Source organism: Pantherophis guttatus, chromosome 11, assembly GCF_059756535.1.
Source record: "Pantherophis guttatus breed Tessera chromosome 11, ASM5975653v1, whole genome shotgun sequence".
Classification (NCBI taxonomy): domain Eukaryota; kingdom Metazoa; phylum Chordata; class Lepidosauria; order Squamata; family Colubridae; genus Pantherophis; species Pantherophis guttatus.
The window spans coordinates 4704467-4716954 of record NC_142073.1 but is presented as its reverse complement, the minus strand read 5'-3'; the positions used below and the strand labels follow the sequence as shown (position 1 = coordinate 4716954).

The window sequence follows — 12488 nt, the reverse complement described above, 5'->3', positions numbered from 1 at the left end:
ATTCAGTGGGTCAGGATGATTTGTTGTGAACTCTCTGGCTTTTTTGTGCCCTGCCATCCAGCATGGGAAAAGATGGGCAAATATTTAATTTCCCTTCCTCTCCCTTTGCCCTTGAATTCTCCCCATCTATGGCAAGTCTTTTAGGAAGGGCCGCTGAAATTGCACATTCAGAACATAAAACTAGGGTCTTTTGCTCAAAAGAAAGTAAATTCTGCACTTGGGGTGAACTGACTCAGTTCAGGTCCAAGATACATTCATATTCACCTTTTTTTTTTCTGTTTACCATATAAGGTATGAGGTCTGAAGCTAGAGAGACTAGAACTCACAGTCCCCTGGTTTCTCTGCCGGTACCTTAACCGTTATGCCAAATTGACTCTCAAGTATATATGACTATATAGGACAATACAGGAAGTCCTTGACTTATGACCACAAATGGGATCAGATTTTCCATTGGGAAGCAAGGCAGTTGTTGAACCAAGCCTGATTTTATGACATTTTTACCACAGTTGTTAAGCGAATCACAGAGAGAATAAGAAAGAGAGAAAGAGAAAAATGTGTAAGAGAGAGAGAGAATAAGAGGGAGAATAAGGGAGAGAGAGAATAAGAGAGAGAGAGAGAAAGTGTAAGAGAGAGAGAATAAGAGAGAAAGAATAAGAGAGAAAGAGAAAGTAAGAGAGAGAATAAGAGCAAAAATAAGAAAGAGAAAGTGTGTAAGAGAGGAAGAAAGAGTAAGAGAGGGAGAATAAGAGAGAGAGAAAGCGTGTTAGAAAGAGAAAGAAAGAGTGACAGAGACAGAGAGAAAAGAGAGAGGGAATAAGAGAAAGTAAGAGAAAGTGTGTAAGAGAAAGAAAGAGTAAGAGAGAAAAAGAGAGAAAAAGAGAGAAAGAGAGAAAGTGTATAGTATAGAGAAAGAAATAGTAAGAGAAAGAGAATAAGAGAGAGTAAGGGAAAGTGTGTAAGAAAGAGAAAGAGTAAGAAGACAGACAGACAGACAGAGAATAAGAGAGAGGGGGAATAAGAGAGAGAATAAGAGAGTAAGAGTGTAAAAGAGAGAGAAAGCAAGAGAAAGGTGTAAGAGAGAGAAAGAGTGTACGAGAGAAAGAGAATAAGGGAGAGAGAGAAATGAAGAAATAGAAGAGATTTTGCATTGTCCTCATCCTTAAAAAACGATAAAGAGAAGCGTTCCTTCTGCCTTTTCTTTGAAACATTGAGATTTATCGGGTTGAATGGACAGCCGGATCCCCTACCTGGGCTCCTACGAAGGCTTGTTGTAGTTATTGCTCTTGCTGCGATTCAGGCCGGCGCTTCGGTGGTCCCCGGAGAAAATATCTCCGCGACTTAAATGGATCATTGGGAAGTCAGCAATATTCGTTTCTATTAGATCAGGAAAGAATGCACAGAACAGCATCTGGTCTTTTTTTTTTTGTTCTTACCCCCCTTCTCCATTTAGCGGCAATGACAGAATGTCATCGCGGAATTACTTCTGGAGTCATTTTTCCCTCTTGGTCTTGCCCTGGTTCTGCAGAAGCGTCCCCGGAGGGCACTTCCAATGTATCCTTATATTAATTCTTCAAACTTTCGGACTTCATTGCTGACAATAGGCCCTGTTGGCTTTCTCCCGCGATTACATTAAATTTCCTATCAAACCTTCTCAGCTTTTGAGGTCAGGGGCTCGCGAAGAAGCTGGAGGTGGTTTGCCTTTCTGACCACACGGGGGGTGAGTGGGGTGGCGCTAGGTGGCGGGTTTCTTTTTTCCTTTCTTTTTCTTTTTAATTGCTTCTGAGTTTATTAGATGAAGGGGGTTTTTTTTCTCCCCACCCCCCACCCCTCCTTTCGGGTTTTGTCTTTGAAATACAACCTGCTAGGCCACTTTGGAACTTCAAAAAATGAATTCAAAAATTAAAAAAAAAACCTATATGAAGCGGGAGTTTGTTGCTGTATTTTAGGGCTTCCTTTTGCAAAAAAATAAATAAATCCTGGCTCCCTCATTTGCTAGGCCAGTATGGAGAACAAGGGAGGGTTGAATAATTCTTTGGACTGGCAAGGAGATGCTCATTTTTGTCTTAATAACAAATATTAAAAAATCCTTCCTTCCTTCTTCCCTACCTCTATTTTCTCCTTCCTTCCTTCTCTGTTCCCTCCCTCCCTCTATTCTTCTTCCTTTCTTTTCTTCATTCCTTCCTTCCTCCCTCCCTCCTTTCTCCCTCTCTCTCTCCCTCCCTCCCTTCCTTCTCTCTTTCCCTCCCTCCCTCTATTCTTCTTCCTTTCTCTTCTTCCTTCTTTCCTTCCTCCCTCCGTCCCACCTCCCTTCCTCCCTCCCTCCCTCCTTCCTTCCTCCCTCTCTTTTTCCTTTCTCTTCTTCCTAACTTCCTTCCTTCCTCCCTCCCTCCTCCCTTCATCCCTCCCTCCTTCCTCCCTCCCTTCTCGCCTTCCTCCCTTCCCTCCCTCTCTTCTTCCTTTCTCTTCTTCCTTCCTCCTTCCTTCCTCTATTTTCCTCCCTGCTTCCTTCTTCCCTCTCTCCTTCCTCCCTCCCTCCCGTTCTTCTCTCCTTCCTTCCCTCCCTCCCTCCCTCTATTCTTCTTCCTTTCTCTTCTTCCTTCCTCCCTCCCTCCATTTTCCCCCTCTCTCCCTCCTTCCTTCTCTCTCTCCCTCCTTCTTTTCTTCTTCCTTTCTCTTCTTCCTCCCTCCCTCCCTCCCTCCATTTTCCCCCCTCCCTCCCTCCTTCCTTCTCTCCCTCCCTCCTTTTCTTCTTCCTTTCTCTTCTTCCTTCCTTCTCTCCCTCCCTCCTTCTTTTCTTCTTCCTTTCTCTTCTTCCTTCCTTCTCTCCCTCCCTCCTTCTTTTCTTCTTCCTTTCTCTTCTTCCTCCCTCCCTCCCTCCCTCCCTTAAAAACTAGAAATAGTCCTGATTTCAATTAAATTCGAGTTGTGGGTCAGGAAAAGCTGCAGAAAAAGGGGGAAGCAGCCAGACAGCCTGTGCTCTGCTTACCTCCCATTTACCGGGAAAGAAAATCATTTGTGACACACCGGGGACAGTTTTGTCACCTGACAGTAATGCTGTTATGCACCCACTTGACACAGCCGATGAATCCATAAAGACAGATAAGTAAGTGTGAAAGTAGCTGGGGATCAACCCGGGTGCTACCATTCACCTGGACGTGACAGGTAAGATAGTCGTGAAGGATTGAAAAGCCAGCTTTACACGAAGATCTGTCAGTCTGAAGCTGAAATACAGCACAGAGACATGAAGGCCGGGCCCTGGGGCCCCGGGCGATTGCACGGAAAGTCCAACTTCAGCAAATGGCTTCTTCTTTTCGATGGCTGTATATAAATATATTGATAGCATGCAGATGTATATCTCCAAACTTTATCCCTAGGATAAATCACCCAGGGCTTTAATGCGCCCATGCTGGGTTTGATGGCTGTTTCCTGGGCTGATAGCCTTCCTTCCTGCACTCAGAAGGGATGAAATTAAAAGGAGTGGAAAGGAGGGGAAAAGATGGGACCTCCGGTTATCCTCATCTGAAACGATAAAAGGCCAAATCTTCATCACTAAACCAGTTTAAGAGCCTTGCTATGCCAACCAGGTCCATTTAGTTATAACCCTTTTCCTCAAGGGGGATGGAGAAGGAATTTCATCAGGTCGTCTACCAGAGGAGCATGTAGGATTTGTATAAATGCCCAAGGGAATAGATGACCAAAGGAGTACAGAGCTATGGTGGCGCAGTGGTTAGATGCGGTACTGCAGGCTATTTCTGCTGACTGCAATTTGGCAGTTCGATTCTCACCAGGTCAAGGTTGACTCAGCCTTTCATCCTTCTGAGGTTGGTAAAATGAAGACCCAAATTATTGGGGGCAATTGGCTGACTCTGTAAAACTGCTTAGAGAGGGCTGTAAAGCACTGTAGATAAGTCTAAGTGCTATTGCTATCCCTCCCTCTTTTCCTCCCTTCCTTCCCAGTGTTAGAATGCAGTATTGCAGACTAACTCTGCCCATTGCCAGGAGTTCAATCCTGACTGGCTCAAGGTTGACTCAGCCTTCCATCCTTCCGAGGTGGGTAAAATGAGGACCCAGATTGTTGGGGGCAAGAGGCTGACTCTGTAAACCGCTTAGAGAGGGCTCTAAAGCACTGTGAAGAGGTATATAGCCTGCAGTACCACATCTAACCACTAGCTATTCCCATGTCATGTTTTAGTCATCTCTCTAGTGGGCTGCGGCCTGAAAAAAAGTGATATATGACCATTTTTCTCGCGACCATTGCAACATCCCCATAGTCATGTGATCAAAATTCAGACGCTTGGCAATTGACTCACATTTATGACCGTTGCGGTATCCCGAGGTCATGTGATCACCCTTTGATAAACAAAGTCAGTGGGGAAGTCAGATTCACTTAACAATCAAGTTCAACTGGGATTGTAAAAATGGGGCAAAACTCACTTAACGAATGACTCACTTAGCAACAGAAATGTTGAGCTCAATTATGGTCATAAGTCAAGGACATAGTCTACAACTATGGGGGCTCCACTCAGCCTAAGACCTATTTGCTGCTTCTCTGTAAAATGGTCTCTCCCTCCCTTGAAAAAATAAATAATTTAAGAAAAAAGGATTAGGCCATTAAATACGCCGTATACCCTTTAATTGCATATATCCTGAAATTACACTGAAGATACGATCACATGCCAGGAGTGATGTGGTGGCCTAGAGGTGGAGCTCTAGCCTCACAATCAGGAGGCTGTGAGTTCGATCCTAGGTAGAGGCAGATATTTCTCTCTCTGGGCACAATGAGAATATATCTGCTGAACAAAACTCTGCATTGGTGACAGGAAGGGCATCTGGCCAGTAAACACTCTGCTAGCTCTGAAGCACCCACAACTTCTGGAGGCAAGCTGGTTAATTGCCCTCACTGTCAGGAAGTTTCTCCTCAATTCCAGGTTGCTTCTCTCCTTGATGAGTTTCCATCTATTGTTTCTTGTCCTGCCTTCTGGTGCTTTGGAAAATACACTGAAATTCAATCTTCTATTGGTGACTTCAAATTCTAGTGTTGTTAGAGAAGGAGAGACTCTTGTTAAGTTCTGTCAAGCTGTAGCCGTCATTAAAATCCTCCCTGATTTTTCACCGTATTTCTGTTCTGGATGGATTTTGATGCATTTTCTTTAGACCAACAGAGGTCCCCATCCCCATCTGCAAATCTAATGGAAACAGCATCCCCCACCCCCAGGAAAGGAAAACAACAGAGCGTTACAACTCCAGATGCCAATATCTAACTGATGAACTCAGAAAATACTTTCAAAGTTTCATCCCTCGTGGGATTTAGGAACGAGCTCAGAAATTTAGCCGATTCAATTCACGCTTCTTTTATCATTTCATATCCTTAAAAAAAAAGCATTTAGCAATAGGGATATTAAAGGTAAAGGTTCCCCTCGCACATATGTGCTAGTCGTTCCCGACTCTAGGGGGCGGTGCTCATCTCCGTTTCAAAGCCAAAGAGCCAGCGCTGTCCAAAGACGTCTCCGTGATCATGTGGCTGGCATGACTCAATGCCAAAGGCGCATGGAACGCTGTTACCTTCCCACCAAAGGTGGTCCCTATTTTTCTACCTGCATTTTTTACCTCCTTTCGAACTGCTAGGTTGGCAGAAGCTGGGACAAGTAATGGGAGCTCACCCTGTTACGCGGCACTAGGGATTCGAACCACTGAACTGCCGACCTTTCTGATTGACAAGCTCTGCATCTTAGCCACTGAGCCACCGCGTCCCATTAATAGGCGATTAATATAGGTATATTAGGGAGGGGGAAATATCAGTTATCTTTTAAATGGTTTTGCAAAATTATACACCTGAAGCTCAAATCAGACAAAGCTTCTGTATTCAACCAAAGGATTCCTCTGAGTTCCAGGTGCTTTAGATCACTGGTACATGAACTGGATCTCTTTGAATTAATTTCTAAGGCTGCCTCCACCCCCCAATAATTAGCTGATGCCAACAGCAAGAACAGCCATTCCATAAAAAGATCTTTCCCAAGAGTTTTGGGGTGTTTATTTCTAGCTTGGATGAATCTATACTTATCTATCTATATTTGCATTCAGAACTTGATTGCCCTATTAGATTTCCGGATTTTCAAATATTTTGAAGACGTTCTTGGTTGAATTATTACTTTTTTAAAAAAAAATAAAAAGAAAGAGAATGTGTTTGCATTCTTAGTAGAGATTTAGTAGCATATTTTAGAGGAGCAAATGCATACAAATTTTAATGCAATTTTCTGGCTTTTAAAAATGAAAATTTGTCGCATGGTAGAAACAGGATAGAATTGATTGACGATTGATTGATTAATTGACGAGACACATGTGAAGATCAAACGGAAGGGACCTGCCTGTCTTTAATATAGTAGATAGTGAGTTTCAGTTAGGATTAATATGATTTTTCCTTTGTTTTTTTCCAGAAATGGAGAAGGCACACTATTGTCTTGTAACTACTGTATTTTTCAGAGTATAAGACGCACCCCCCCCCCAAAGTGGGTAGAAATGTCTTATAGACTGAATGTTGCCGAAGCCCCGCCCACCTACTGGTTCCCACCTGCTGGCCATTTTCGGCCACTGCATGCTCCATTTTAGACCTTTCCAGGCTGCCAGGATCACCAGAGCACATCGCGGCCGATTGCTGCTGCCTGAAACCAGCTGAAAACGCGATGCGCAGAGGCCAAAAACGTGACGTGTGGAAGGGGCTATTGGCAGCGATGTGCTGTGGCAATCCTGGAAGCCTGAAACGGGTTTAAAACAGAGCATGCAGGAGCCGAAAACGCGATGCACGAAGGCCGAAAATGCAACGCGCGGAGGCGGCGATGGGCTGTGGCGATCCCTGCAGCCTGGAACAGCTGATTGGCGGTATTCCGGGAGACCGATCCAACCGCCAATCAGCTGCTCGTGCTGAATCAGGCTGCAATAATGTGTTAAAGCTGACCAGGCTGTTTGCTTTTTGCTGCAAGGATGCTAGCCAGATGAATACCAATGGATGCCAATAGGCAGAGGCAGAATTTTTTTTTCTTGTTTTCCTCCCTAAAAACTAATGTGTGTCTTATAGTCCGAAGCGTCTTATTTATTTATTTATTTATTTATTTATTTATTTATTTATTTATTTATTATAATTTGTATGCCGCCCTATCTCCGTAGGACTCAGGGCGGCTCATAACAAATAAAAAAACCCCCAATAAAACGTAAAATACATAAATATGCATACATAAAATACATAAATGTATAAATACATAATTTAAACATATATTAAAACCTTATTAAAGTCTTATACTCCAAAAAATACGGTAAATGCCAGTGACATATAAAACCAAAATGCATTTTGTCTGCTACAATCTGCTGAGACTGACCTTGTTCACGTCTCAAGTATCTAGTCTTGCTAAGGGTCTGCTTTCATATACCTTGCTTTCTTTTGAAAAAAATAATAATAATAATCCCAGCTGACCAAATCTTCTGGAGAAGCTTACATCATCTTCTTTGATATGTTGCTCAGTCTTAATAAAGACATTATTCAACTGTAGATGAAAACCACAGCTGTACATTCCATGTGGTTGATGAGTAGGGATTTGTACCCAGTGAACTCACGTCTCTCTTTCCAGTTTTGACGATTCTGGGAAGTTTCTTTTCATAGGAAAAATTGCTTTTGCCCCATAATTGTTTGAGGCTGAATTGGGGATGGGCTGGGGGCTGAATACAATGCCCCCAGCTGACTTCTTCTGCAAAAACATCTTGGAAAACCCCTCCACCCAGTCTTTTTCTATTTGGGAACCTGCAGATAAAGGTAGTCCTTGACTTACAACCATTCGTTTAGTGACCATAGTGAAAAATAGGAATAGTGTGTGAAGGTCAGAACCTCTCAGGTGCGAGGAATCAAGACCATACACTAAGTTGCAGTTCAAAATATTTATTGCTGGAGCCAGTGGTGAAATCCAATTTTTTTTTACTACCGGTTCTGTGGGCGTGGCTTGGTGGGCATGGCAGGGGAATGATACTGCAAAATCTCCATTCCCTCTCCACTCCAGGGGAAGGATATTGCAAAATCTCCATTCCCACCCCACTCTGGGGCCAGCCAGAGGTGATATTTGCCGGTTCTCCGAACTGCTCAAAATTTTTGCTACCTGTTCTCCAGAACCTGTCAGAACCTGCTGGATTTCACCCCTGGCTGGAGGCCATACACAAGATTCTACTCTATTAAAGTTCAGTACTAAATCGGCACCAGGTAAAGGCCAACAGAATTGAAGAGGGGTTGGATTTAGACAGTTTGTGGTGACGTAACGATTCCAGGCTGATGACTCATTTAACTCCACCTCCCGGCTCTGGCTACTCCAGTACAGAATCATATTTTATCCTTTCTCCTTTCTTCAATTAAGTGTTAGAGGCCAGCAGCATCACATCTCCAAACTGGAAAAGCTAGAGAAAGACTTTTTTTTCTATCAAGTCCTGAGGTTGCTTGGGCGTTTTCTGTTTGAGAAGGTGACCCTTTCTGAAGTGGAGATTTTTTTTTTTCCCCAAACTTCCACTTTGGGTGTTTTTTTTTCCCCCCACTAATTTGTTTCAAGCGCATTGAGTTTTATTGGCTTACCTCCTAATTCTTTGGATGAAAGCAGAAGGAAAGCCCAGCCAACCTGAACAGGTTGAATGCCACATCTGCGAAGTCGCACTTTTATTTATGGCTCCGAGAAAACGGAGCTCGAACGAAGCTGGCGATTGCCATAGGAGCAGATAAGCGCCCATTATGAATTATCCTTAATTATAGCGATTTCCTAAACTAATAAACCTGCTAAATCTTTTATTGCAAAGGTTAGTTTACGCTGCGCATATAAAATCCGCATGTGCTACGCATCAGCCACCAGCTGTCTGATGGTGTCTTCCTATGGTCCTGAGCCTTCCCATAAATTTTATGTCGGTTATATTAAGACTCGGTGCGTATCACAATCCACAGATGCTGGTAGACATAAAAATTGCTCTCCGGTGAGCCTGAATATCCCTAAAAGCTACTTGAGGCTAATGTTCCGTGTAGTATTTATACGTGCAAGCAGCAGATTGAAGAGTTATTTACAGATGAATATTTCAGTTGAACTTAGCTGGAAGTGTCTACTGATTCTCTTGTTTATTTGTATGCTAAATAATTCACCCCCAGCTCCTTATTTACTTTCAAGTGTACTTTCCGTGAAATGCAAACAAGGGTGTTAACTTCAGGTGTTTGAGAAGCTAAGCAGCTCCTTCACTTTTGTTTCAAGGAAGGTCAGGGGATCCAGAATCAAATCCCACAGGCAATGCCTCGCTTGCATTTTTTATTCTGATTTATTCAAGTTCGGCAGCCTTTCCCTCTGCACCATGACACGTTCCTATTTGCAGTCTCCGCCAATCATTTCCATGGCCCTGTCAATCAAGCAGGGAGGGTGAGTCATATCCAAAAGTTTGGGCCAGAGTACATTTTGAAAAACAACAAATATGGTAATTGCAAAGATATCTCAAGCTGCGGGGACAAAACCTAATAAATACTTTTTCTTGAGGGGGGAGTAACATTCGGTAAAGAAGATAACAAACCAACAAGCTACAGGGTGTTAACAGAGAGTCGAGTGCAAAAATGGAACCCTGGAAAGGAATGAGTGGCACGTTCCAGAGATGGAGAAGGAAGGAAGGAAGGAAGGAAAGGAAGGAAGGAAGGAAGGAAGGAAGGAAGGAAGGAAGGAAGGAAGGAAGGAAGGACAGATCGATGGATGGATGGATAGATCGATGGATGGATGGAAAGAAGGAGAGATGGGAGGGAGGGAGGAAGGACAGATGGATGGATGGATGGATGGAAGGAAGGAAGGAAGGAAGGAAGGAAGGAAGGATGGATGGATGGATGGATGGATGGATGGATTCCTGAACAGGAGCACCTTAAATATTTAGTCCCAGTGATTCAAAAATGGGAAACTAAGAACTTTGACATTAAAATGTGACTTGAACAAATTTATCTCCATATTTATTGTAAACTAAACATGCCTAGAGGAGAGATACAATCCATCTTGCCAAATGCAGCTTGTTCCTAAATTTTGATAAGAAAAATAATGGCAGTTGAACAAGGACTTTTTCCTTTTGGTACCACATTATTTATAACCCTTTGCACTTTTCTTGAAATTCAATCAGGATTTTGAAAAAAAAATGTGACTATTTTTCAACCATTCTTTAAAGAAGGGTGTGGTCTGCCTCCCTTAAGTTGTTGAGCTTTTATTGATTGATCGATTTTAATGCCATTGATTTTCATCATTATTATTGCTCACCGTCCGAATTGTTCTATTGATACATACGCGGATTCCTACTGTACAAAATCTGTTAGACGGCTTTGTTACAGCTATTGATGTATGTCTAATGGTAGCTTCTCTGCCCTCGGCCGATCTCAACCAACTATTCAGATGTTGCCCATCTCTCTTCCTATCGATTGTGTGGTATATTCATTACGCACTTGGCAGCTCATGTCCTGGATCTGTGAAGCTGGCTTTTAGCTGGGGGTCAGAACTCACAAGAACATCATCCTCCAGCTGGGGCAAGATCCCACTTCTGGCATTACCCCCCTCTCTATTTTTAGGAGGAAAACACAGGTATCAGTTCTATGCTACTGCAGGACCTTGGATAGCTCATTTGCTCCACCAAAGAACTGAAGCAAATTATTTGAGTTTTAAAAACTTAAGCAGGATGGTTTATGCCCTCATATTAAAAAAAAAAAAAGCAGATTCTATCCAACTCCACTATTCACTCCATTTTATGACTTATTTGTTGCTGATATTGCTCCACAAAATCAGCTTCCTGGAAGAAAATCATTTGTGGACATCATATCTGAAATTCCTAATTCAAAGACTGGGGCCTTGGAAAGTTTTGAGCTCAGGTATAATTTGACTCCTGGCTTTCCCAATTCATTTAGTTTCTCTCCATCCCTGTTAGTAATCTGCTTCCTGCTCCAGATTAGTTATGTGTACTAAAGGTCATGTAAACGCTTCAAAGGGGACGTGGTGGCTCAGTGGCTAAGATACTGAACTTGTCGATCAGAAAGGTTGGCAGTTCAGTGGTTCGAATCCCTAGTGCCACATAACAGGGCGAGCTCCTGTTACTTGCCCCAGCCTCTACCAACCTAGCAGTTCGAAAGCATGTAAAAAATGCAAGTAGTAAAAAAAAGGGACGACCTTTGGTGGGAAGGTAACAGTGTTCCGTGCGCCTTCGGCATTGAGTCATGCCGGCCACATGACCATGGAGAAGTCTTCGGACAGCGCTGGCTCTTTGGCTTTGAAATGGAGATGAGCACCACCCACTAGAGTCGAGAACGACTAGCACATATGTGTAAGGGGAACCTTTACCTTTAAACGTTTCAAAGTGTACGAATACAGTGAATTTAGCTAATAACAGAAGCCTAGTGCCTTTTGGGGGGGGGCGGAAGTAACTAACCCTGTTAAGCCAACAAGCATAATACCCCAGTGAATTCACCGAGCCATCACTTCTCTGAACTGTCTAAAGCATGCCTAACGGTTATATGCCGGCAACCAGGATGTAAACTTTGGACTGAAGAAATGAGAAACGAGAGGAGAGAGCTCATAAAGAGAGAGAGAGAGAGAGTTTACAAGACAGCCCATCCGCTGGAGCCTACCTGTCACCTCTAGTTATGAGCAAGTCGAATGCTGGCTTTATGACAATCATACAGGCCAGTTTATTACCAACGCAAGCTCGACCGTTTTCGTCTAGGTCTGACACCGTGTGTCAAAAACATCCGTTTCAAGGAATCTCGCGGACAGAAGAGCGAGGCTGAGCCAAGTGTAAATCTTAACAAGAAGTAAAAGGAAGGGAAACTTGGAAACATCTTCTAGCTTGGAAGCTAAGTGGGCTTCCCCACTGAATAGGCCAGAACAAAAGAGGCAGAAGGAAAAGAAAAACGAGAGAGAGAGAGAGAGAGAGAGAGAGAGAGAGAGAGAGAGAGAGAGAGAGAGAATGCAACTGTCAAGTGTATTGTGGAAACACTGTCAAGAAACAAACTCCGTGCGTCTTACACAGTGATGAGGAAAACATAGAATAATTCAGAAGACCTCGATTCCCTGCAATTTTTAATCTTCCATTTCTGACAAGGGGGCTGTAGTCTTCAGGGCAGGGGTGACACGAATCAGATTCTCATTAGGGGAGCCATTCATATTTGTTCTGTGGGTTACATCCATTCCTCAGAGTCTCTTAAACTATATAGCTGAGTGTGAAGGAGCAAATGAAAGAAAAGCAAGCAAGCTAATGAGAACATAAAAGGCACAAATTCACAGTGTGTGTATTAGCATGCAAAATTTCTTCACTTCTAGTGTTCTCATCTTCTAATTTACGGTGTTGAGTTTCTTCTTCTGATGTCTTAAATACTGTACTAATTTCCCAGACAACTTAGTAAATGCTGTTATCCCAGGTCTTTTAAATTCCTTAAAAAGGTAAAGGTTCCCTCACATATATGTGCTAGTCAT

At 43.0% G+C, this 12488-nt stretch overlaps 1 protein-coding gene across 3 annotated transcripts in view; it reads left to right on the top strand.

The window, feature by feature from the left end:
* Positions 1–12488, top strand: part of FTO (FTO alpha-ketoglutarate dependent dioxygenase) — a 173600-nt gene that overhangs the window by 140280 nt on the left and 20832 nt on the right. Inside the window, exon 9 of one of the 3 annotated variants that reach the window (XM_087876959.1) lies at positions 1451–1918. The exons of the other annotated variants lie outside the window; for them this stretch is intronic. Coding sequence (XP_087733085.1) covers positions 1451–1595 — 145 coding nt within the window. The 3' untranslated portion in view covers positions 1596–1918. Of the gene's footprint in view, positions 1–1450; positions 1919–12488 lie in introns of those variants that run through there. 3 annotated transcript variants of the gene reach the window in all.